Below are 27,011 nucleotides of genomic sequence, written 5' to 3' on the forward strand. Positions count from 1 at the left end.
GTATCCCTGTGCCCATCCCCTGAGCCCTCCAGTCCTAGAGGTGACAGGCTCTGTATCCCTGCCCCCATCCCCTGAGCCCTCCAGTCCTAGAGGTGACAGGCTCTGTATCCCTGCACCCATCCCCTGAGCCCTCCAGTCCTAGAGGTGACAGGCTCTGTATCCCTGCACCCATCCCCTGAGCCCTCCAGTCCTAGAGGTGACAGGCTCTGTATCCCTGCACCCATCCCCTGAGCCCTCCAGTCCTAGAGGTGACAGGCACTGTATCCCTGCACCCATCCCCTGAGCCCTTCTGTCCTAGAGGTGACAGGCTCTGTATCCCTGCCCCCATCCCCTGAGCCCTCCAGTCCTAGAGGTGACAGGCTCTGTATCCCTGTGCCCATCCCCTGAGCCCTCCAGTCCTAGAGGTGACAGGCTCTGTATCCCTGCCCCCATCCCCTGAGCCCTCCAGTCCTAGAGGTGACAGGCTCTGTATCCCTGTGCCCATCCCCTGAGCCCTCCAGTCCTAGAGGTGACAGGCTCTGTATCCCTGCCCCCATCCCCTGCGCCCTCCAGTCCTAGAGGTGACAGGCTCTGTATCCCTGTGCCCATCCCCTGAGCCCTCCAGTCCTAGAGGTGACAGGCTCTGTATCCCTGCACCCATCCCCTGAGCCCTCCAGTCCTAGAGGTGACAGGCTCTGATTCCCTGCCCCCATCCCCTGAGCCCTCCAGTCCTAGAGGTGACAGGCTCTGATTCCCTGCCCCCATCCCCTGAGCCCTCCAGTCCTAGAGGTGACAGGCTCTGTATCCCTGCCCCATCCCCTGAGCCCTCCAGTCCTAGAGGTGACAGGCTCTGTATCCCTGTGCCCATCCCCTGAGCCCTCCAGTCCTAGAGGTGACAGGCTCTGTATCCCTGCCCCCATCCCCTGAGCCCTCCAGTCCTAGAGGTGACAGGCTCTGTATCCCTGTGCCCATCCCCTGAGCCCTCCAGTCCTAGGAGGTGACAGGCTCTGTATCCCTGCCCCCATCCCCTGAGCCCTCCAGCCCTAGAGGTGACAGGCTCTGTATCCCTGCACCCATCCCCTGAGCCCTCCAGTCCTAGGAGGTGACAGGCTCTGTATCCCTACACCCATTCCCTGAGCCCTCCAGTCCTAGAGGTGACAGGCTCTGTATCCCTGCACCCATCCCTTGAACCCTACAGCCCTAGAGGTGACAGGCTCTGTATCCCTGCACCCATCCCCTGAGCCCTCCAATCCTAGAGGTGACAGGCTCTGTATCCCTGCACCCATCCCCTGAGCCCTCCAGCCCTAGAGGTGACAGGCTCTGTATCCCTACACCCATTCCCTGAGCCCTCCAGTCCTAGAGGTGACAGGCTCTGTCTCCCTGCCCCCATCCTCTGAGCCCTCCAGTCCTAGAGGTGACAGGCTCTGTATCCCTGCCCCCATCCCCTGAACCCTCCAGTCCTAGAGGTGACAGGCTCTGTATCCCTGCACCCATCCCTTGAACCCTCCAGCCCTAGAGGTGACAGGCTCTGTATCCCTGCACCCATCCCCTGAGCCCTCCAATCCTAGAGGTGACAGGCTCTGTATCCCTGCCCCCATCCTCTGAGCCCTCCAGTCCTAGAGGTGACAGGCTCTGTATCCCTGCCCCCATCCCCTGAACCCTCCAGTCCTAGAGGTGACAGGCTCTGTATCCCTGCACCCATCCCCTGAGCCCTCCAGCCCTAGAGGTGACAGGCTCTGTATCCCTACACCCATTCCCTGAGCCCTCCAGTCCTAGAGGTGACAGGCTCTGTATCCCTGCACCCATCCCTTGAACCCTCCAGCCCTAGAGGTGACAGGCTCTGTATCCCTGCACCCATCCCCTGAGCCCTCCAATCCTAGAGGTGACAGGCTCTGTATCCCTGCCCCCATCCTCTGAGCCCTCCAGTCCTAGAGGTGACAGGCTCTGTATCCCTGCCCCCATCCCCTGAACCCTCCAGTCCTAGAGGTGACAGGCTCTGTATCCCTGCCCCCATCCCCTGAGCCCTCCAGTCCTAGAGGTGACAGGCTCTGTATCCCTGCCCCCATCCCCTGAGCCCTCCAGTCCTAGAGGTGACAGGCTCTGTATCCCTGCCCCCATCCCCTGAACCCTCCAGTCCTAGAGGTGACAGGCTCTGTATCCCTCTGCCCATCCCCTGAGCCCTCCAGTCCTAGAGGTGACAGGCTCTGTATCCCTGCCCCCATCCCCCGAGCCCTCCAGTCCTAAAGGTGACAGGCTCTGTATCCCTGCCCCCATCCCCTGAGCCCTCCAGTCCTAGAGGTGACAGGCTCTGTATCCCTGCCCCCATCCCCCGAGCCCTCCAGTCCTAAAGGTGACAGGCTCTGTATCCCTGCCCCCATCCCCTGAGCCCTCCAGTCCTAGAGGTGACAGGCTCTGTATCCCTGCACCCATCCCTTGAGCCCTCCAGTCCTAGAGGTGACAGGCTCTGTATCCCTGCACCCATCCCTTGAGCCCTCCAGTCCTAGAGGTGACAGGCTCTGTATCCCTGCACCCATCCCTTGAGCCCTCCAGTCCTAGAGGTGACAGGCTCTGTATCCCTGCACCCATCCCCTGAGCCCTCCAGTCCTAGAGGTGACAGGCTCTGTATCCCTGTCCCCATTCCCTGAGCTCTCCAGTCCTAGAGGTGACAGGCTCTGTATCCCTGCACCCATCCCCTGAACCCTCCAGTCCTAGAGGTGACAGGCTCTGTATCCCTGCCCCCATCCCTTGAGCCCTCCAGTCCTAGAGGTGACAGGCTCTGTATCCCTGCACCCATCCTCCAAGCCCTCCAGTCCGAGAGGTGACAGGCTCTGTATCCCTGCACCCATCCCTTGAGCCCTCCAGTCCTAGAGGTGACAGGCTCTGTATCCCTGCCCCCATCCCTTGAGCCCTCCAGTCCTAGAGGTGACAGGCTCTGTATCCCTGCCCCCATCCCTTGAGCCCTCCAGTCCTAGAGGTGACAGGCTCTGTATCCCTGCACCCATCCCCTGAGCCCTCCAGTCCTAGAGGTGACAGGCTCTGTATCCCTGCCCCCATCCCCTGAGCCCTCCAGTCCTAGAGGTGACAGGCTCTGTATCCCTGCACCCATCCCCTGAGCCCTCCAGTCCTAGAGGTGCCAGGCTCTGTATCCCTGCCCCCATCCTCTGAGCCCTCCAGTCCTAGAGGTGACAGGCTCGGTATCCCTGCACCCATCCCTTGAGCCCTCCAGTCCTAGAGGTTATAGGCTCTGTATCCCTGCACCCATCCCTTGAGCCCTCCAGTCCTAGAGGTGACAGGCTCTGTATCCCTACACCCATCCCTTGAGCCCTCCAGTCCTAGAGGTGACAGGCTCTGTATCCCTGCACCCATCCCCTGAGCCTTCCAGTCCTAGAGGTGACAGGCTCTGTATCCCTGCCCCCATCCTTTGAGCCCTCCAGTCCTAGAGGTGACAGGCTCTGTATCCCTGCACCCATCCCCTGAGCCCTCCAGTCCTAGAGGTGACAGGCTCTGTATCCCTGCACCCATCCCTTGAGCCCTCCAGTCCTAGAGGTGACAGGCTCTGTATCCCTGCACCCATCCCTTGAGCCCTCCAGTCCTAGAGGTGACAGGCTCTGTATCCCTGCACCCATCCCCTGAACCCTCCAGTCCTAGAGGTGACAGGCTCTGTATCCCTGCACCCATCCCTTGAGCCCTCCAGTCCTAGAGGTGACAGGCTCTGTATCCCTGCACCCATCCTCCAAGCCCTCCAGTCCGAGAGGTGACAGGCTCTGTATCCCTGCACCCATCCCTTGAGCCCTCCAGTCCTAGAGGTGACAGGCTCTGTATCCCTGCCCCCATCCCTTGAGCCCTCCAGTCCTAGAGGTGACAGGCTCTGTATCCCTGCCCCCATCCCTTGAGCCCTCCAGTCCTAGAGGTGACAGGCTCTGTATCCCTGCACCCATCCCCTGAGCCCTCCAGTCCTAGAGGTGACAGGCTCTGTATCCCTGCACCCATCCCTTGAGTCCTCCAGTCCTAGAGGTGACAGGCTCTGTATCCCTGCACCCATCCCCTGAGCCCTCCAGTCCTAGAGGTGACAGGCTCTGTATCCCTGCACCCATCCCCTGAGCCCTCCAGTCCTAGAGGTGCCAGGCTCTGTATCCCTGCCCCCATCCTCTGAGCCCTCCAGTCCTAGAGGTGACAGGCTCTGTATCCCTGCACCCATCCCTTGAGCCCTCCAGTCCTAGAGGTGACAGGCTCTGTATCCCGCCACCCATCCTCCAAGCCCTCCAGTCCTAGAGGTGACAGGCTCTGTATCCCTGCACCCATCCCTTGAGCCCTCCAGTCCTAGAGGTGACAGGCTCTGTATCCCTGCACCCATCCCCTGAGCCCTCCAGTCCTAGAGGTGACAGGCTCTGTATCCCTGCCCCCATCCCCCGAGCCCTCCAGTCCTAGAGGTGACAGGCTCTGTATCCCTGCCCCCATCCCCTGAGCCCTCCAGTCCTAGAGGTGACAGGCTCTGTATCCCCTTGCCCATCCCCTGAGCCCTCCAGTCCTAGAGGTGACAGGCTCTGTATCCCTGCACCCATCCCCTGAGCCCTCCAGTCCTAGAGGTGACAGGCTCTGTATCCCTGCCCCCATCCCCTGAGCTCTCCAGTCCTAGAGGTGACAGGCTCTGTATCCCTGCACCCATCCCCTGAGCCCTCCAGTCCTAGAGGTTACAGGCTCTGTATCCCTACACCAGTGATGGCCAACCTTTTGAGCTCAGTGTGTCAAAATTCATAAAAAAAACCGAGCATAACTCGGGTGGTGTGTCACTTCTAGAAAAATCCATAATTGTGATATTTGTAGCTCTAATTAATAACAAAGTTATAATTTTAATATATGTACTGTATTTACTAATAAAGCAAAAACAAATAATTCTTTACCTTACCTGCTTAGTGACTTTTTTGTTGCTGAATTTCATCGGCTAAATCTTCAATTAAAACACTCTCTCCCCCTCCACCCACCCCCCTCCCACAAAACTCTTACTCCCCTGGATTTTCTCATACATACTCATGCTCTCACACTCACTGGCTCCCTCACATACACACAAACACACACACCCAGGCAGGCTCCCAGTCACTCACACCACTCCCGCTCCATCCTCCAGGCAGGCACCAATTCATTCTCACACACACAGACCCCCAGGCAGACACCCATGCATTCACACACATACACCCCCAGGCAGAGTCCCATTCATTCACATGCACACACTAAAGGCAGACCCCCCTCTCTTTTGCCAGCAACCTCGGAGCCTCTCTCATTCCTCTGCTGCCACTGTCACTGCTGCCACATGACTATTGGGGATGTTGCTATTCTTGCACATTCCCAAAGATTACATGTGCCAATCACTAAAAAGAATTTTTTTTTTACTTTGCTGTTTGATCTTAGTTTTCTAATTGGTTGGTCACAGGCTTTTTTTTCCCACCTTCCCTTTCTTTTTTTTTTTTTTGCCAATTCCTTTTATATTGTCTTTTTTTCTGTTTCTTTTCTCTCCATCTTCTTCCCTCAAACACACAGTCAGGTTCTCATTCTCACATGCATTTCTCTCTCTCTCACACACACACATGCTCTCACTGGCACATGCTCTCTCTCATACAATCATTCATACACACAGGCTCTCACTCCCACATGCTGTCTTGCTCAAGCACATGCAGTCTCTGCAAACATTCAGGTCCTCACACACAATCTCTCAACTCATATCATACACGCGCACACACACCCTCTACAGACCCTCAGCCTCTCTCTCACCTCTGGGCCTCCTCTTCGCGGGTCGCCGCAGGATGGGCTCTGCAGCGGCCCTGCTACCGGGCCTCTTCCTCTTCTCGGGCCTCTTCCTCTTCTCGGGCCGCTGCGACTTGGGATTCGCGGAGGCCCGTAAGCGCAAGCGATGCTCCTCTTCTGCACGCACTGATGCTTCTCCTTCCTGCCCACGCGGCTCCGGCAACATTTACTTCGGGGGCTGCACAGGCAGGAAGGAAGAGGAGCATCAGCGCGTTCAAACACGATCTTTTTCTTTGGGCTGTGGTGACGTGAGCCTCACCACAGCCCTGCCTATCTGCCTGTCGCTGCGCCCGGGGGCATTGGGGAGATACTGAAAAACTAATTTTAAAGGGCTGGCGCAGCCAATAATAAAAAAAAAAATTCGATAGTCCCAAAACGCTATGCGTGTCAGCAAAAACGGCTCGGCGTGTCACCTCTGACACGCGTGTCATAGGTTAGCCATCACTGCCCTATACCCATCCCCTGAGCCCTCCAGTCCTAGAGGTGACAGGCTCTGTATCCCTGCACCCATCCTCCAAGCCCTCCAGTCCTAGAGGTTACAGGCTCTGTATCCCTGCACCCATCCCTTGAGCCCTCCAGTCCTAGAGGTGACAGGCTCTGTATCCCTGCACCCATCTTCCAAGCCCTCCAGTCCTAGAGGTGACAGGCTCTGTATCCCTGCACCCATCCCCTGAGCCCTCCAGTCCTAGAGGTTACAGGCTCTGTATCCCTGCACCCATCCCCTGAGCCCTCCAGTCCTAGAGGTGACAGGCTCTGTATCCCTGCCCCCATCCCCCGAGACCTCCAGTCCTAGAGGTTACAGGCTCTGTATCCCTGCACCCATCCCCCGAGCCCTCCAGTCCTAGAGGTGACAGGCTCTGTATCCCTGCCCCCATCCCCCGAGACCTCCAGTCCTAGAGGTGACAGGCTCTGTATCCCTGCCCCCATCCCCCGAGACCTCCAGTCCTAGAGGTGACAGGCTCTGTATTCCTGCCCCCATCCCCTGAGCCTTCCAGTCCTAGAGTAACAGGCTCTGTATCCCTGCGCCCATCCCCTGAGCCCTCCAGTCCTAGAGGTTACAGGCTCTGTATCCCTGCACCCATCCCCTGAGCCCTCCAGTCCTAGAGGTGACAGCTCTGTATCCCTGCCCCCATCCCCTGAGCCCTCCAGTCCTAGAGGCGACAGGCTCTGTATCCCTGCCCCCATCCTCTGAGCCCTCCAGTCCTAGAGGTAACAGGCTCTGTATTCCTGCCCCCATCCCCTGAGCCCTCCAGTCCTAGAGGTGACAGGCTCTGTATCCCTGCCCCATCCCAAGCCCTCCAGTCCTAGAGGTGACAGCTCTGTATCCCTGCCCCCATCCCCCGAGACCTCCAGTCCTAGAGGTGCCAGGCTCTGTATCCCTGCCCCCATCCCCCGAGACCTCCAGTCCTAGAGGTGCCAGGCTCTGTATCCCTGCCCCCATCCCCCGAGACCTCCAGTCCTAGAGGTGCCAGGCTCTGTATCCCTGCCCCCATCCCCTGAGCCCTCCAGTCCTAGAGGTGCCAGGCTCTGTATCCCTGCCCCCATCCCCTGAGCCCTCCAGTCCTAGAGGTGCCAGGCTCTGTATCCCTGCCCCCATCCCCTGAGCCTTCCAGTCCTAGAGTTACAGGCTCTGTATCCTTCTTCCTATCCTAATTCATTCTTTCACCAAATATTCAATTGTTCCACGAATCCTAGCTGAGCTTAAAATACATGAAAAATGGAGGAAAAGACCTCAGAACAGCAGCATGTCTAGTTCCTAGAACTTATAAACATGCTCCGTGTTGTTCAAGTAATTAGTTTGGGTTTCTGCTTACTTTCCCTCGCCCACATTTCCTTCCTCCCCGTCTCCAGGCCTGGGTTTCTGCAGAGGCCTATTGAAGAAAGGGGGAGCTGGGTGGCAGGGAGTGAACAGTGGGGGGTCTCGAAATCTCCAGGGCTTTTAGAAGACTTGGTGGGAGGGAGATGTTTGGACTCTGTAAGCCAGCCCCAGAAGCATTATCCTCCCCGTGCTCCTGGGGAAAGTTAACTTCGCTCCTCCAGCTGCCGCTTACTTTCTCTCCAACAATGTGGCTTGCACATTTTAAGGCAAGCTGCGGTTTTTAATTAGCATAGGATTTACTAGTAAGGATCTGATTTACATGCGGATGAGCTCATTGCAATTCCCACATTGCCCTTTTTGTTTTGTTTTTTTTAGAGGGGAGGTAACCCAGGGTATTTGAAATACTGCTTTTCATCTCTGCGTTAGGCCCTAGCACAGTTTAGTAAAACCGACCTCCTTAGACTGCCAGCTCTCTCTGGGGCAGTCCTGCTGCACTTAAATTGTTCCTTGCCTTAAACGAAGGTCTGCAAAGGCAAGGGAGCATTTAACAGTGACGGCGTTAGATCAGCCGCTGAAAGCAGGGAACCTGTAAGGGAGTCCTGCTGCCAGTGGGGGAACTAGAGGCGACCGTTAGGGGGTGGGAAGAAGTAACTGGGGGTGGTGGGGAGGGAAACCGGAAGGGGCTGCAACCAAATTCTTCTTTGCAGTGTGATGCCAAGCCCTAATTAAATGCGACTTCTCATTATAACCCCTAAAACCAATCTCTTTTTTGCTTCTGTGTGCTTAAAAAGCAGCTCCAGCGTTCCTCTTGAATTGCAGGAGCAATTCCTTTCTCTTCCCAGAGCCCCAGAGGGGATTATAGACAGCCGTTCATGTTTTTCTTTTTTTTTTTTTAGGGCACTGCAGTACAGACAAGCCTTCTGATTTGATTTACAGTAAATGTTGTTAAAATCGGGAGGCTAGGTGGGCGCTGTTTGCTATGCACGTTTCTTTCTCAAGTCTCAGTTCACTGACTAACCTGGGAAGCCAGCAGATAGGCAGGTTGCTAGGACAGGCTGGGGGGACAGCAAAGGATCGTTGCACTGCACTCTTCCTGCAGTGACAGTCTTTATAATAAGGACTGAAATGCAGATTCCTCATTAGTGGTGCTCGGAGGAGGGTTACAGTCTCTTGGCAGATGCCAAGAAGCAAGCAAGGTCTTTCTTCCAGGACTTCAGTGGAATTAAACTGTAGAAGTGGGTCAGTTCCACAATTATGTGCAAAGAAACTCTCCCAAAAAAATCAAAGCGTGGACTTTTTTTTTGTTTTGTTTGTTCAGTGGGGGGTGGGGGTAATAAGTTATTTCAGCTCCCCAAAGTTGTGTGCCTGACAGTAGTAAACGCCCCCATTAAAAATACAATTAGAGGGAGGATTGACGCTCCGAGGACAGATGTGTGGGCAGCAGCCACGCTGGTATTAGTGTCTCCGCACATTATTAGAGGGTGAGGTCTGGGAAGAGAGGGGTGCTGGGTGTGAACTAAGGGGAGATTTTTGTATGAGACTGTAGAGTAGAAATGAAGAAAATGACAAAAGCTGTCCTGCACAAGGAGAGCCCTTACAAAGGGTCACGCTCTAGGGCCGACTGCCGGAATATATTCTTGCAATATGCACAGGAATAACTGGGCAGACTGGACTGGGCTGGTTGCTGTTTATCTGCCCTCATCTGCTATGTTAGTATGTGTGATATATGTGCACACACATAGATGTTTATAGATGGACATGCATTGTTTCTTTTTTTACTTAAAAATGTTACGTTTAGTTGACCTGTGCTTACAGCGGCATCCAGACGTCAGACACAGCTCTGGAGAGAGCCCAGGCCTGGGATCTCGGCTGTGGACGGTTTCTGCTGCACCTTTGCGGGAGGGAGAGGAATGCACCGGACATGTATAATGAATGCCTGATGAGAGCTGTGAGAGAGTGGAGGAGAGGGTTGTTAGAAGAAGGGGGTGCCTTGTAAATTCGGAGGTTTAAAAAAAACCAACCTTAAAAATAAAGTCCCATATTCGCCAGAACTGGGGCAGAGCGTTCATTGAGCTCGGATTGACTTCCAAAGAAGATGGAAAACAACATCTGGACAGAAGAAAAGAGAGTGGAAGAAATGTATATTTTCCCTTAAGAATTGTTATCATCTTCACTTTCAAATCCAAAAGCATATGCGAATGCCTCCAGTTTTGGATGCCTGGAAGATTTTCTTTGTGTTGCGTTGTGATCCTCGCTGTCTCAGACTCAGGGTACGGTGCCCCACTTCCCCATTCGGTGCTGCATCCACTGATGGTAATGAAGTCCTTTTCTTTTTTTTTGTTCAGCATCATTCGTTTCTTAGGGAAGTCCCACGTGTCTTTGTTTCTTTTAATCTATCCAGTTCCCTTGACATGACATCACGTGCTCATTTGGTCATACTTTGGTGGAAGCCATGCTGTGAAGTCACTGCCTCTAATCTCTTCATAAGCCATTTGCTTGGGGAATGGTCTTTAGCGCTTACCATGTAACCTGAGCCCGGAGTTCAACAGCAGCTTTCATGATGTTGCTAGGGGCTGGGGGGGGGGGGGGGATATTTGCCCCAGTTCCTCTGCTAAAGCAGAACTAAATCAGTATAATCAGAATTAAATTTGCGTTTGCTTTTGCATAGAAGATAAAAAGGCAGCAGATCAGGGAAGCATTGATTTTATTTTTTTGTATGCAAAACTGCTCCATTTCACAAATGCAAAGAGTCGCGCAACGATGGTGACGTTCTCCCCTGCCCTTCAGCTATTGACTTGAAAATGGTTGTAGCCAGGGGGCCAGTTTGTACCTAGAAATAAGCCCATGGCTGCAAGACCAGACAAGCTTCAGTCAGATACTTGGAGAAGGGAAAACTGTGGTTCTTATATTAGAGACAAATACAAGAAAAATGGCGGTAATAGTTCCAGTGACATTCCAGCTGCTTATTTATTTTTTTATACATCGCCATGTGGAAACAAAGAAACGCATTTGCACCTTAAATTAGCCATGGCTTCCTTTGACTTCACAAAATCAGATGAGGAAGAGAGGAGCACGTGTAAACATGCAGAAAAACACGCGCGACGCTCGAGCAGGAAGACATTCACAAAACAGCTGCTTTCGTAGAGACCGGCAGAGAGCGAGAGAGATTCGTTCATGTCCCGCCCTTGTTGAAGCCCAAAACCATGCTTTGATCACGTGTACAGCTTTTATTGGAAAAGCCACAAATAATCCCCCGTGTAAAGAATAAGAGGTGAGGTGATTCATCCTGTCCTGCTCTTGTAGGTTAAATCGGGCGCCCAAATCTGGCCTAATACTAATTACTGATTAACGCTCAACCGTCAGCCAGAAAATTAAACGTGGATCAAATTAAATTGACCAGTGGAATGGAATGAAATGTAGAAATACCTGCCACTGCCTCTGAATCTAGCTGGGCCTCACATGGCTGACTTGCTTTGACGTGCAGTTGGTAGAAGGAGGGCTGGCAGAAGCAGTGTTTGCCAGAAGGCCAATTTGGGTCTGCGGGGGTTGCTGCCCCCTCCCCCCATTAAAGTCAATGCTAGGGATGACTGGGTCAGCTCTCCCCACCAGGAGCTCTGTCTAGTACCGATTCCTTCCTCACCTGCGTTTTCCAGGACATGAGATTGTGCCAGAATGGCTGCCCAGAAGGTCCCAGAAGTAAATCCCTTATAAAGAACTCAAAGGCGCCTTTCTGTTCAGCTCGTCTGGCAGAGGAGGCGTCAACAGTAGGGATGCGCTTTTGCCTGAAACGAAACTATCTGGTTTCATTTCAACTTGTTTTCAGTTTAATTATTTTTATTCAACAAGAAAAAAAAAACCCCTTTGTTGTTTACACAATGAATATACAATTCCAAGCTGAAATACCTTTCAAAGTACATCACAATCACAAAATGTCATGAACATTTATGTTTGCAATCCTTAAGCTTCATCAACTTGTTTTTTAAAAAAAAATGAACTAAAAACAAACACAATGTTAATTTTCTTTGGCTCTGTTTAAACATTTGCCACTAAGGAGGGGGTGGGGAACCTGCCCTCCCTATCTCCCTTCACAAGGCAGGAGCGATCCCCGATTATTCTGCTGAGAAACGGCACCAGCAGACCGAGGCTGGCGCCGTTTTGTACAGAAGCCATGAACACCGGCGCTAGTCTTGATCCAAGCAGACCTCCGGTGGGGCATGAACAACCGGGGATCACTCCTGCTCCATGAAGAACAAGAAACATCTGCTGAGAGGATTCAGAGGTGAGGGGCTCATCAGAAGGGATGCCAGGGAGGGTTAGGTTTTTTTTTATCTCAAGAAGCTGACTTTTTTTTTCTTTTGTTGTTTTGTCTTTCATTTCTTTGTGTTTCTTCATTTTGTTTTGGGAGGGCAGCTCATTTTAAATAAACGAAATGAAACGAAAATAAAAAAGGAAACGAAAAAATGTCTGTGCACAGCCCTAGTCAGCAGTGGCAGGGAGACTGAATTTCGTGTCAGTCATTGTGCAACGGCAACATCTGGTGGCTGGATTTAGGGCTCAGGATTACAGGGTTATGGCAGGAGCCCTGGTGCATGGTCCTCAGCTGAGGATGCTCACTGCAGTGACTAGGCTAAAGGTGCGAATGAAGGCTCCTGGCATCAGATTCAAGAATTGGAAGAAAGTGGCAGCCTGCTGTGTAATTTGTACACAGCAGGCTGCCTGTTACAGCAACAGTCCTCAGCCAGGGGCCAGGCACCACAGTAGGTGTCACTGTTGTGCCATGACTGTGACTCCCTCCCCAACCCGCAGCATTCCCAGCCCCGGCTGACCCAAGAATTGGACCCATGTGCCTTTGTTTGGCAGCGCCCAGCACTGCCGCTGAGCTAGCCCAGCCTTGCTGCTCATCTCCCCATAATCACACTTCCTGCATTTCAGGGAATTTTAGTGAAGAGCAGCAGCAGATCACCAGATGTGTGCTGTAGTGACGGAGGACTAGATAGATTCTCCTTGCCCTTTCCTGTCCAAGAATCGGGTACAAGAGATGCAATAGACTTGTTGTGTAGAGAAGAAACCTTCTTGTAAGGCCGGTGTTCTTACGTAGGCACCATTTCTGCCCAGCCCTACCAGTTTTCTTCTCATTAATGTTGTTTTTGTCTGGCTTGTCTTTTCCTTTGCAGAATTTCTGTATGTGATGAGGACAAATTCCGCCACAACGAGTTCATCGGGGAGACCAGAATTCCCCTGAAAAAGCTCAAGCCCAACCAAACGAAAAGCTTCAGTATCTGCCTAGAAAAACAGCTGCCGGTGAGTTGGAAGGAAACCCTCGTGGGCCGTATTAGAAAGCAGTCTTGGGGCTAGGAGGCCGTGTGTATTGTGCGTGTGTATTGTGCTGGTAAATTCGCTGCCGCGGTATAAAATGGATGCTTGCAAATTGAGTGTCCATTTTGGACACCTGCACTCAGCCAAGTTTCCTGGGCGCCCAGTGCCAAGGACATGCTAGGACACGCAGGTTATCCCTAGCATGTCCGTTTTAGTACGGCAGCTCATTTACATATTGCATCGGGCGCCCAGGAGAGGTTAAAAAAAAAACAGGCGCCCAGTTTGGACGCACGGCTTTTTACGTGTATTTTATTTCATTGGCCTGCCCTTGAAAGCCAAGAGGCTAATGATCCGTGTGGGCCATGGCTTTCTGTGTGCTTCCACAGTACAGCCCCAAATCCTCCAGCCATGAAGCCGACACTGCCTTGCGGTCACTACGTCTTAAGTGCAATTTCTTTTTATGGTATTCATTTTTTATAATCTAGTTTTCCAGGCGGACATTGGCCTTATAAAGCCATCATGTGTGTCTGCGTCTCTCTGATCCTCTCCCACCCCAGTAATATTTCCATTCATTCATTTTCATTTCAGTTTGTGCTACTCGGGTGCCCAATGTACCCCCTCCCCTTGGCTCCCACTTTCCACGTGCCCATGATGCCCCCAATACACAAAATCCTTCTTTCTAATGGAAAAACGGATTGAGCCAGTTCAGCTGAAATCTCAGGGAGCCCAGAGCTTGTCGTGATGTCATCAAGCATTTTGAAAGCTACCCTACCCAATGGCATAGTGGGCACAACCTTATGCAAATTTCTGTAGGGAATGAAGCCTCGTGAAATATTCACACATTTCCTGCTCAGTGTGCTGATATCCTTATCACCTACATAGTGCAGCGTCCTCTGCACCAAAAAAAAAAAAAAAATTAAAAATTCTGCATTGGTGGTGTTAATGTCAACTCTCTGAGCAGGATCCCGCAGTCCACTCTACATCCAAGGTTTTTTAGTTTTTAGATAGAGGTGCTTTGCAACCAGCCAGAAAGTGAGCAAACCAGTCCTATCACTAGTTAATGATCACCTTGTATGCTTGTTCACAAATGTGACTTCATCACCTGCATAGAAAGCACATTCTGTAGCCTTCATGTGACAACATAAAAACCTTACAGATAAGATCTCATTCTGATCCATCTGTATACACTGGATGGCAGGAATAGCATTGTCCCTGCCTAGTCAAACGTCTGACTGTGCCTTGAGGATATCCATCTTGGTCCTACCTTTTACTCCACTCCTTGTTTCAAAGACTCAAGTTTGCAGCTTGGTAAATGTGCCTACCCCCTGAGGTGCAGCCAAAAACCCTCCTCGTGTCATCATCACCAGTTGGTCTGCCGGAAAGGTTAGAACTGAGACTGCCTAAGTAAGGAAGGGTGTGAATATTTTAACAGAAAGCCAATGGGTTTTAGGTGATTCTTGTCTCATCCCCTAGCAGGCTGGATGCATGAAACATGTCTGTGTTCCTGACTGGTTTTCTTTTAGTTTTATGGCACTAGAGCGTGCTCTGCTGTGGTTCTGTCTGAATCCCGCTCTCCCTCATTCTTCCATTAGGGCAGCTCTTAGCAGGGACGTGGTTTTGCACTGCCTTGTAACAACACCGTGGCAGCTTGCCTGCACTAAGTAGTCCAACCTGTCAGAGCAGATTTAAAGCCATCTATGTCTCATGTCTGACTAACACAGCAGACACAGAACGGTTCACCATTTGTAATCTCATTCTGTCTGCCCTGGAGGCTCAGCTCGCACGCTGAGATTTTCAGATAAAGGATGGCAGGGACCTCTGACTTCTCCCACCACAGCACCAGACCTCAGCTTCTGTTCCCTACTGAAGAACATTTGCTTGGGAGTGAGCTTTTCTCTCTGTCTGTGACATCACAGCCTGTTGCCATGGAAATAGCATGTGATGTCATAACTTTATGCAAGGGTAAGCAACAGGAAGAGATGACTAAGGATCAGAAAGGAAAATTCATTGTCATGCAAATGCGGATGCTAATGAGGACCATTAAGCAGAAGTACAATGGTCCATGAATTGTCTAAACATTCCTTGCGATGCCTGTCCTGCACTTCTCTGAATGCAGTTTACAAAGCGGTCAGAGAAAATGGCAAACAGATGTTGCAGAATATTTTACAATTTAATTTGTAACCTGGTGCTTGTCACTGGCGGCCGAGTGGAGGAAATTCACTACAAAATAGACTCCAGAATCGATGACAGTTTACAAAGCGGTCAGAGAAAATGGGTGAATCTTTACACTGGTGGTAACTGCGAATCTAAGGGAATGGATCCGGTCCATTCCTTCAGAAAACACAAGTTTGATTGTGATGGGTAAACATCAGGATTCTCACCCCTACACACGGACCATACTGGCCCATCCAGTCTGCCCCAGTTACACTGTGCTGTTAAGGGCACATCCCAGTTGTTGCCCCCTGTAGAAGCTTGGCTATTTGCAGGATCTCTCTTCATATCCAAGTCAGTTTTTGTTTCCCCCAAGATTATCAGCAAAAAAAAAAAAGAATCTTTCTGGAACGCCTTTGCAAGTAGAAAGTTTAATTTTAAGAGCAGTGAGATAAAAGGACAGCCTGCGGGTCTGCTTGAGTGCTCACAGTCTACAAGAGCTTTGGGACCGGAGAATGCTGTTTCTATCTCTTTCATTTTAAGGGCCTGGGTTGCTCAGCATTTTTCCCCATAGACGCCACCTGAGAGAAAAGCCTTAGCAAATCAGGCCCTAGGTTTGTAGAGCACTGCATAGCCCTGAGAGAGCGTTTCAGCAAGGGGAAGGATAAGACGCTGCCTGAGAGTGGTAAGAACAAGATCTCACAGTGGGGAAGAGGAAGGAAGTCAGATTAAAACTCTTATTGCACTGCCCCTAGAAATGTAAGAGACCTGACTAAAGGCACTTACAGGTTGATGTTCAAAGCCTTTGTCTGGCATAACTGGTTGAGTTACTTGAGTTTTAACCTTCCCGCCCCATCAAGGAGATACATTTTATCTGGGTGTTAGGTGGACGTGGGGGCCTGTCTAAAAGTTTTCTGAGTAGCCCTGCTGTGCAGTACTAGCAGGATAGATCTGGCCGGGGAGGTCACTGTTCCCAAGGTACCTGGCTACGTGCCACTGAATACCCGGAGAAAGCTACCCTTCCTGGGGACCTTCCTGCTCCCCAGCGTCCTCAGGATGGCTCGTGAATTGTTTTCTTTTTAAAGGACAGGTTTGTGTTTAGAGACAGAGAATAAAGGTTTTGAGTGGCTTGCCGGCAGGTGACAGGCAGGGTCTGTCCTAGATGCCGAGCTGCTCGTAGAATAAACAGATCCATTCCTCAGTCGGCAGTGGGAGGCTCATTATTAGCCAGGTAGGGCTTGGAAAAGCCTCTGCTTATCCATGGTAAGGGCATGAAGGGTTGCATCTGTTATTTGGGATCCTGTAGGGCATTTGTGACCTGCCTTGGCCGCTGTCAGAGACAGGATGCTGGTCTGAGCCGCTGTGGCATTTCTGATATTAAAGATGGTGACTGCGGGTCAGCTAATTAACCGGAATGGGTAGCTCCACAGATTCCAGAGCTTTCCTGTAATCTCAGTGCAGCTTAGAACAGAAAGGGCCCGCGCTCACTTTCCAGGGATACCCAGTGGCTGGAGAGGTAGGTTTTATTCAAAGGAAGGTGAGAGACAGTCCATCCATCTTTAGCAAGAATGAAGGTCAGACCGTGGTGATGATTGCTTCTCATTTCCTGGCCTTTTTCCAGTCGAGTTGCGATTAACCCCTTGCAGGTGACCTGGCCTCAGACTGCAGCTCGAGCTTGCTGTTGATTGCCTGCTCTGTGCTGGCAGAGATTTGCAGGATTGCTCCCAGTGCATAGATGGCCTCCATGGGATTTTTACCCTGCTTCCCTGAACTTCCAGCTCTGTTGGAACTGAACCCTACTGGGCAAAGGCAGCATGACCCTTCATTCAAAGCTACTTGTTGTTTTTTTTTTTTTTTTATCTCATTTTATGTCCCCTCCCAAATCACTTAGCCAAGTCATTGTAGTGACCGGCCTACACTGGGGCCAGGCACTAGGGCTTGTTTCAGATATCTGAAATGTTGGGCTCTAAATCTGGCCACTAGATGTCACCATTGCACAATGACTGTGACTTCCTCCCCCTGGAGCTGTGAATGTTGCCTTTGGTGGCCTGGGGAGCAGAAGATCTCACCTGGGATGGTACTGCGCAGCCTTGCAGTTGAGTCCTGTGATTGTGTATATGTTTGTCTGGTGCTTGTATCTGACCTGCTGACCTGCAGGTAGAACACTGCCTGTCCTACTGACCATTAGAGTACTGGGGATGCTATTCTTCAAATAGAAGGGTGCTAATTTTCCATTTTATATACAGGGGTTAAAAGGATGTTCCGGCACCCTAACTCCAAAACTTGTAATGATCTTATCTGGGAATTAAAAACAAATTGTAATGGAATGTAATTTCTAACAGCTTCATGTCCCTGAAAGGGACCAGGTGGCTGGCCAAAAGGCTAAAAGTGGTCTGGGACTGTCCTCAGCTCATGCACTTGGATCTTAGCCAAAAGGAGTCTGAGCCGTAATTTCCATGGTCCTCATAAAATGTTATCGCATGAAGGCTGGAGGGGAGCACCTTGTCCCGGAGATTTTGCAATAAGGATGTGTGGTTTGGGACTTGCTTGCTTGGATAATAAGACGTCCTGATGCAAGTTTAAATCAAACGCCATTTTCTTGTGGGTGAGGGGGTGTTTGAAAGACATTTACATGGGCTGGTTCAGATTTAGGTGAATTCTTGCCATTTTGAAGAGATCACATGCAGAGCTGTTAATATTCTTATCCAAACTGGTCCAGAAAAAGGGCAACCGTGCGATGGATTCTGTGGCCATTATGGGTTGTGATAGGTCTGCATTTAGCAAACATTTTACTGCTGCAGGTTCCTGGCAAGAAAGTGTGCTAGCGGCAGAGACATTCAGCCGAAGTGTACGGACAGTACTGTTTCTAGGTCTCTGTGCGTTCCTGCAGCTTTTCGTAAGTGCAAGGGCAGGCCGCATGAAACAGAAATGATAATGAAGAAGGCCAAGCCGTTTTGTAAGGCTCTGTGTCTCCTGCCCACAGATAGATAAAACAGAAGACAAGTCGCTGGAGGAGCGCGGCCGGATCCTCATCTCCTTGAAGTACAGCTCTCAGAAGGGAGGCCTCCTGGTCGGCATAGTCAGGTGTGCTCACCTGGCAGCAATGGACGCGAACGGCTATTCAGACCCTTATGTGAAAACGTGAGTAACGACCCGCGCCGCTGTAACGTTTGGGCTAAACCCGGGGAGCAGAAATCCAGCGCACACTTTAACGAGCAGGCTGAAAATGTTTTAACGCCCGCTGCAGTAAGCTCATGCTAGGCGAATGCATCGGGAGTTTAAAAAAAAAAAAAGTGCGCACAAACTCGAGTTAAACGCGCATTTTAAACTCGGGGAGTCTGAGCCATGATTTGTGTGCAGTAGAATGCTTTCAGCGCTGAAACCATTTTTGGCGGGCATAAAACGCTGTTTCCTGAAGGAGGGGCGGGGCTGCTGGTGCAGGGGGAGGAGATGTCCGAGTACAGGGTCCAGGGAATGTGAAGAGCTTTCACCCAGGTCAAGCTCTAGAGAAGGGGGGAGGGGGGTGTTGGGGGGCTGAGAGACTCATTAGGGGGGGAGAGACCACAGAGGGTAGGACTCTGTGCAGGTCTCCCAGCCGGCTCCAGCGCCACCGTGGGGGAATGAGCCCTAGTGTCCTGACCTAGAGCAATCTGAGGCCTTTCGGGCCTGCGAGGCGCCACTGGTGAGCCAAGCCAGCACAGCAGTGAATAAATAACTGTCCCAGGGTGCCGACCAGCACTCGGCTGATGGGAATCGTGTTAAATTTGGGTCTGAAAAATCCCTCGGCTGTAAAATGCTCTTATTTACACTTCAGTTGAAAGCCTGTGTAAGCAAAGCACTGCACAATATAATTAGGACTTAGGGCTGCGAGTCCCTAGGCTTGCCTGTGCCGTGCAGTGCAGAATGCACCCACATGATGAGAAAATGCAAAGCTTTTACCTTCAGAAACGTTTCCTCCTCCTCCCCCCCCCCCCCCCAATATGCAATTGCAACCACAGAAAAGTTCCATTTATTTATCTGCGTGAGAGCCGTTTGTCAGAGCGGCTGCTGCAGCCACCGTGCAAAAGCCAGAATTTCTCCAGAAGAGCTTAAGCAGCTGCAGATCCCACCCCTGCGGCCTTACCGTGCAAGGTGAGGCGGGAGGTGGGGGGAAGCGGACAGCGGCTTCTCCTATCTATTGTTAACCCTTACGGGCACCAAATCACCCCGGATTGGCGGCGCAGAGGGGAGGATGATTTAAAATCCAGGTCCCTTTGGATGTGAACGTGGAGCCCCGCATCCCCTCCCCCTCTCTCCTCCCACCCCCACTCCGCCCAAAAAAAATGCATTAACGGCGCCAGCGAATGTGTGCGTGTGTGGCAGACGAGAGCGAAAATGAACTTATTTGCTGGGGAATATTAAGAGTCTTGAGTCTGGCTGACCTCTCTCCTGCCGCTGAGGATATAAACCTGATAATTAGAGGTTTAAAATCCTCTCCACGCTTGCATTAATTCTGAGGGCTCAGCAGCAGACTTGTCTTTCCAGATGAAGAAAGCAGAGCTGAACTCTCCCTTTGTCCCTCTCTCATCCGTGTCTGACAGGGAGAATTCACCATGCGCCCTCCCGCGATCCTCTCAAGGCACTGGCAGAGGGTTTTATTGTAACCCTGCAGTATTATCGAGCAATAAAACCCCAGACTTAAGAGTAATTGGCAGTGCTTGAAATTTTATGTATGTGTAGCTGTAATCTGATATCGTGGAACACATGAATACGTTTGATTATGGGGGTGGGGAGCTGAGGTAGGGTTTATTCATATAAACGGCCCCATTCTGAAGAGGGGAGGTGATTTAACTTGCTCTGTAGCCCCTTCTGAAGGAGGGCCCTGCGTGGTCTCCTGAGCTGCCACAGATTTTTTGTTTTGTGCCTCGGCTTAATAAAGATTCCAGGGTGGCTGCTGCAGCGCCACCCAGGCCGCAGTCTCGAATCCCTGCCACTGTGGTTCGGGAGCCCGCGTGCGGCTGTAAGACTCTGCGGAGAGCTGGCGACGGCTCCAGTAGCACGCGCAGGGTCCTTTCGGCCAAGAAAAATCGCATTTGCTTAAGTTCAGCTGCACTGGGTGGCGTGCACGTCCCACCGGGTAATGCTGCAAACCCAGGGGGGAGACGGGGCAAGGTGGGGGGAATAGAATACCTGTCAGGAGTAAGAGCCTAAGAGGGTGAATTTCAAACAGCAGTGCCTGTGCCAGCTTACGCCAACAGACTCGGCCGTTTTATAGCGTACGTGCGTATATGCACGCCTGGTGTAAAATCGGCTGTACGTGCATACGGTTTTCTACGGGCAGCAGAGGCTGCCTCTGCTGCGTATGTGGGGGGGGATTTTAGTAGGCACGCATGTCGACACAATTGCCGGTTTCTCCAGTTTGTTCCCAGTTTGCCCAGGTACAGGATGGGACTTCCTAACCCCCCTCCCCCCAGCCTATCTTTTACCCTGTTAGCCCCAGCCCTTAAAACCCCCCGCTCACCTCTTCAGTTGTTTTTCTTTCAGGGCTTACCCGCCATCCATCGCAGAAGTAAAGTTACACGGTAGGGGTCCCCGGCGCGCGTAAATACTTCCGCGCAGATTTCATTGAGAAATCTGGGGACACCCATACCACGCCCCGCCCCTCTTCTGCAAAAAAAAAATAAAAAATAAAAAAATTTGTGCACGTACCGGGAGATGAGCGCGTACTCTCGCGCCCTTTAAAAATCTGCGCGGCATGCACTGGCCTAATGTCTGGGCGTATCTCCTGGCTTTTAATTGCTATTACTGGCATCAGTAGCATGGGATCTTCTTAGTGTTTGGGTAATTGCCAGGTATTTGTGACCTGGTTTGGCTTCTGTTGGAAACAGGATGCTGGGCTTGATGGACCCTTGGTCTGACCCAGCATGGCAATTTCTTATGTTCTTATCTTGCACTTCCTGCAGGGGTTTGCTGGCAGTTGCTGTGACCCAGCTCCCTGGCACTCCTGCGTTATGTCCCCTGTGGCCCTCCCCCTGCACTGCCGCTCGCTTTGTTCCCTGCTGCCGAGACCGGGCTCCACTGCCCTTCCCTTGTTCGGCAGTGCCCGGGGGATCTTTGCCGGTTTCCCCTTTCTGCTCCTGCCACTGGGTTCTCGGCAGCCCTGGCCCAAGATGAGCAGCTGGGAGCACTTTTCAACAACCTGGCAAACTGCATTCTTAATCCGCTGGTATTTCTCAGCGTGGTCTGTATTCATTTGTGGAAATGAACACAGAGAATTATTCAAGCATTCTAACTGATCAAGTAATTCTGCTGAAACCTGTTTATTAAAGATTAAGAACGAATAGCTTGCGATCCATGCCCGGCTGCCTTGCCTCTAAGCTCGCCAGGCAGCACAGAAAGGACCGTCAAACGCAGCCAAGCCCTCCCATCCCTGCAGTGCCATTAAGCATCTCGTTCAGACTGGTACGCGTTCAGAACCAGGCTCCGAGCACGTGAAGGCAGAGTCAGTGTAAGGCAACCATAGGTCCAGATGTTTCTTCCTGCCTTCGGGAGAACTTCTTTTTCCGATCATCAACTCCATTAGTAGTGGTTGATGAATAGCATTCCTCCAGAGCACAATGGGTGGATCCGATTCTTCTCCCCAGTGATGCTGAATAGTAGTTCGAGCTATTTAATAAAAAAACAACCAAAAACAAAAAAACAAAAACCCTTTTGAGATTCACAAATTTTGTATCGCCCTATGTCGTTCCCCCAAGTTCACGAGTCCAAATAATGCCACTGGGGCAGAAACAACTAACCGCACAGAGAGAACATTTTCCAGATAATGATATACTTGTTTCCAAAACTTCGGACCCAATGTACCAACCGCCACCTTGCATTTCAAACCTAAATCAGAGGCCCTTAAAGCAGCTCGGTATGCTTGTCTTTGCGATAGGAATGCTCCGGATAAGGTTTTATATGGTGTTCTCTCACCTGCATGGTCTGTGGGTTTGCAAAAATAGTCCCAAAGCATGTAATAAAAGCAGATAAAGGTCCTGTATCCACTTAGACCACAAGCCCTCCAGCCAGAACACAGCGCCTTAGGAAACAGAGGATAAAGTGTGCCTCCCAGGGTCTTCTAGATCAAACCAATCTTGCAATCACTCCCATCCCGGTTCCAAGAGTAGTTCCGACAGTGACGAATTTGCAGATAACTAAAAGTGTCTGTAATCCCTTTCCCCTTATTTCTGCTGCGGCAACGTTTCCCCCTCGTCATCCAGAACGCGAGAGAGACAGCAGATATTCCTCTCGTCTCCCATTGCATAAAAATATGCCTCTGACCCAAGAAGTTAATTGTTAATTAGGCACATCATTAAAGCCAAGAAGCATTTGGTTATTACAGCCAGGGCGATCTCTAAGACTGTCAGATACAACGGCTCGCAGTGAGAAGTGATGTGTATTAATGTCCGCATGCTCTAATGGCCCCAGAAGTGACCATGAAAAAATGTATTTAAGCAGGATGAGAAAGGTGGGAGTGGAGCTGGGTGATAAGACCTTTACTACAGAACACCAGAAGCATCGACAAACTCTACAGTGAGAAGGACACAGATAATGGGAACAGCACCAAAATGTGAGTGCTAGCGCTGTGTCAGCCATGGTGGAAGTGCCTAAGGCCTCTGCTGCTTCTGCTCTGGGCAGCCAGGTATTGGACCTTAACTGGGACCATCTGCAGAGAGATGGGCTGCTAAGGCGATACCATGGGGGTGCAAACCATTTGAAATCTGGTTACTTCTATGATTACTGTAATAGCAGGACCTGCACATGAGCAGGAGGAGTGCGTGAGCATGTACTAGAGTGAACTATGGTCATTTTGGGGTAAATTTTCAGGCACGCATTGTCTTTTCTGCCTGCTCATATCCAGCCAGTATTGAAGACAAGGTGCCTGTGTGCCCTGCATTTGAATAGTGGCTTGTTATGCAGCACAGAGTACATGCGTACACTTATCCACTGAAAACAGTGGTGTAAAGTGTACATGCATGCTCACTCACAGGCAATTTAAAATTTTACCCGTATGTGTGTACACTTAACCACTGAAAACAACGGTGTACAGTGTGCACATCTGGCTTTGTGGTGGCCTCCTGAGCTTTGTAAGGGACTATGTAAACAGTAAGGAATGCATGATCATGGGTATAAAATAAACCCTTCCTTTCTTTTAAGCTGAGATTTCGTGCTGAGAAAATTATTTTGGCCAAATAGCATTGTATTTCTTTTGAAATGAATTAGTTTCACAATGGTTTAAGTATGCATCTTTCTACTCCGGCAAACCTTTGTGTACCTCACACCTAACCCTGGGAAAACATAAGAACATAAGGCTTGCCATACTAGGTCAGACCAAGGGTCCATCAAGCCCCGCATCCTGCTTCCAGCAGTGGCCAAGGTAGGTCACAAGTACTTGGCAGGATCCCAAGGGGTAGAGAGATTCTAAGCTGCTTATCCCAAGAATAAGCAGTGGATTTCTGCAACTCTACCTTAATAATAGTTAATGGACTTTTCCTCCAGGAACTTGTCCAAACCGTTTTTAAATGCAGCTACACTATCAGCTTTCACCACATCCTCTGGCAATGAATCCCAGAGCTTAATTATGTGTTGAATAAAAACATATTTTCTCTTATTAGTTTTAAATGTATTACCCAGTAACTTCATTGTGGGTCCCCTGGTCTTTGTACTTTTCGAAAGAGTAAATAACTGATTAATGTTTACTCTTTCCATTCCACTCATTATTTTATAGACCTCTATCATATCTCCCCTTAGTCGTCTCTTCTCGAAGCTGAAGAGTCCTAACCTCTTTAGCCTTTCTTCATAGGGGAATTGTTCCATCCCCTTTATCATCTTGGTCGCCCTTCTCTGTACCTTTTCTAATTCTGCTATATCTTTCTTGAGATGTGGTGACCAGAACTGCACACAGTACTCAAAATGAGGTTGCACCGAGGCATTATGATATTCTCTGTTTTATTCTCCATTCCTTTCCTAATAATCTCTAGCATTCTATCTGCTTTCTTGGCTGCTGCTGCTGCACACTGAGCAGGAGATTTCAACTTATTTTCAATGATGATACCTAGATCCTTTTTCTGAACGGAACCTTGCATTGTGTAGCTATAATTTGGATTTCTCTTCCGTAAGTGCACTTATCTACATTAAATATCATTTGCATACCCAGTGTCCCAGTTTTGCAATGTCCTTTTGCAATTTCTCACAATTCTCTCGAGATTTGACAACTTTGGCAAATTTGATCACCTCACTTGTTCCCATTTTCAGGTCATTTATAAAAGTATTGAAAAGCATCGGTCCCAGAACAGATTCCTGGGGCACGCCACTATTCACCTTTTTTCCATTGGGAGAATGAACCAATTAGCCCTATTCTCTGTTTTTCTATCTTATAACCAGTTGGCAGCCCACTCTGCTCCAGCTGCACTTCTGAACCTCGTGTTCTTAGAGCAGGCCCTGGTGTGAATGGCTTTTCTCCTGCGGAGTTCCTAGGGGTGGAGCATTTTTCTAACAGAACTAACTGGAAGCATTATTTGGCGAACGAGCAGACATCCCCCTGGTACCTGGAGCTTTCACTAAGTGGCCCTAATTAAAAGGGAATTCCCTGTCCTCACAGCCGGCTTCCCAGGTCATTAGTGTGAATAATCACTTCCCCACCTGCTGCATTACAGAGCTTGCAGCCGGGCTGAGTGAACGAATTGCCCGCACCCTGTACCTGCCCCATGTCCCTCCCCGGTCTCTGCTAAGAGTGCGGAGGTGAGAGCGCACGTCCTGCTTTCTCAAAGCATCTATGAACCTCTTTTCCAAGGCTACGGGTTTCTGGATCAGTCCTCTGAGTCCTTTTTCCGTTATGAAAAAGCCGCCTTGCGTTCTCTCATCAGTTACTGTTAGCTTCCCACGTTTGATGCCTCCCACCGGTGTTCTCTCATCTCAGGCACTTGATAGAAATATTTCTGCTAGCGCTGGGAACTGTGGGGGCGGAGGGTATTAGCCTTCTGCACTCTTCCCCCAACTGCTTGTCTTTGTTTCATATTTGATATGCTGTTGCTGCTCTTTACTGCCAGTGGCTGAGCGAGCAAATAGGATTCATAACCAGTGGGCTAGTAGCCATTTGATCATGCACAAGCCGCAACCAGAAAGGCAATCCACCCGCCCCCTCTTCTCCCCAAGCCCTCAAAGAACAATTGATCCCCTCCAATAAAAAAAGAAAGAAAGAAATCTGATTCTGTTCAGGTATTGTGAGGAGTTTATTCTCTCACATTCTGATACACCCACGCTGTGTCCGGCTCGGCTTTCTGGATCTTGGATTCGTTTTGGTGGCTTCTCCTGCGTTGTGGGCAGTGTACCTCTTGCACTGATCCACCCAGCGGCTTGAATATTAACTATCACTGCATCGTGACGCAGGGATAAAGTCTCCCCAACTTTTCAGCAGTACCAAAAGGCAATGTACTTGAAGAGTGTTATCACATGGTTTAAAAACACAGAGGATAAACCTGGGATGGGCACAGAGCAATAATTTCAATTATCTCCCTGGATCTCCCTCAGCGCATCTGTCCAGAACCCTGAACACCCCTTATAGGCTGGATACTATTTGGAAAAATGGGTAATGCAGTTTGGTTATTTCCTCTATTCCTTCCCCGCTGTCCCCTTTGTGGGGTAACCCTGACCTGCTGGCATACTTTACAAGCCGTAAATTCTCTTATTGGAATGAGGAGGGATTTGTGCTATGGGGCAGGTATTTGAGAAGAGCAAGTTTGTCGCTTAGAGATTTTAATATAAACTTGCAAGACAGCAAATAGTATTTGCAACTGAAAGGGTTGTTTATGAAAGCCCTGTTTAGGAATTTGGGGGGGGGGAGGAGAAATTTAACAGCATTTGAAAGCTTGACTGCAGATACCTTTTGCACCAAAGGCCTAATTTCTAAAATATACCAATAGTTAAATGGGGGACACTCTGAAGAGAGTTAAGCACTTTCTGGGCTAAAGACGTTAGCCTTGATAATGACTGGTCTAACATTTTGCTGAGAATAGGTAAGGGCAATTCCCTATGTGTAATCATCTATGAAAATGGTTACAAATTGTTATATCACTGGTACTTTACACCTGATAGATTATCCAAAATGGGTTGGCAGGATTGTGGAAAGAGAGGTTCATTTTTTCACATTTGGTGGACATGCTTGGTTATTCATTGGTCTGAAATTATCTCTTGGATCTTCCATATTCCTGGGATCCATCTACCTTTAAATCCTACTGTTATCCTTCCTGGCCTACCGTCTGTGGGAATATCACCCACCACAAGAGGCGGGATTAAACTAGTCATCCATATCTTGGTAGCTGCAAGGCTTAATGTAGCCTGCTACTGGAGATCATCATCTACAGCTCTCTCAATCGTTCCTGGTTGTGCTTGCTATGGGGAGTATATGCTAGGGCGATGATAACATTCGACATTAGGGATTTCTGTTATGTTCCAAAAGAGTGGGAGCAATAAGAGAGAACCACAAATTTTCCCAAATGGGATAAAGAGACCTTCATATCAATAGAGCAAAGCGGAACATCAAAGCATTATAGCAGTCACTTTTGCTACTATAGTGCTCCAAAATATAGTATAATCATTGTTCTCCTACACATGATCTTTTTTTAGATTAATTTTTTAGATTTGCAAATAAAATGAGCATGAGTAGAATGACATATAAATGTGGGGAAACTTATGTAAATCTCAATAAGGAATCCACATTGTCTTTTCGTTTCAAAAAAGCATCCTGTCGTTTCACTTTATCCAAAAGAATGGGAATCTTTTAGGTCAAAAATGGCCTTATTATTTACTTACCTGTATGATGATGATGGTAGTTGATATTATAGAGTGGAGTTAATGTCTCAAAATGCTTAGGGATATATATATATATATATATATATATATATATAGTCCCTAAGCATATATAGTCCCT

General features: G+C 49.9%; 1 protein-coding gene across 1 annotated transcript in view; it reads left to right on the forward strand.

Annotated features, from left to right (window-relative positions):
- DOC2B (double C2 domain beta) overlaps positions 1-27,011 on the forward strand; it is a 257,590-nt gene that overhangs the window by 163,162 nt on the left and 67,417 nt on the right. Inside the window, exons 5-6 of the mRNA XM_029611454.1 lie at positions 12,772-12,898; positions 18,048-18,205. Coding sequence (XP_029467314.1) covers positions 12,772-12,898; positions 18,048-18,205 — 285 coding nt within the window. The remainder of the gene's footprint in view (positions 1-12,771; positions 12,899-18,047; positions 18,206-27,011) is intronic.

This window comes from Rhinatrema bivittatum, chromosome 8 (genome assembly GCF_901001135.1).
Source record: "Rhinatrema bivittatum chromosome 8, aRhiBiv1.1, whole genome shotgun sequence".
NCBI lineage: Eukaryota > Metazoa > Chordata > Amphibia > Gymnophiona > Rhinatrematidae > Rhinatrema > Rhinatrema bivittatum.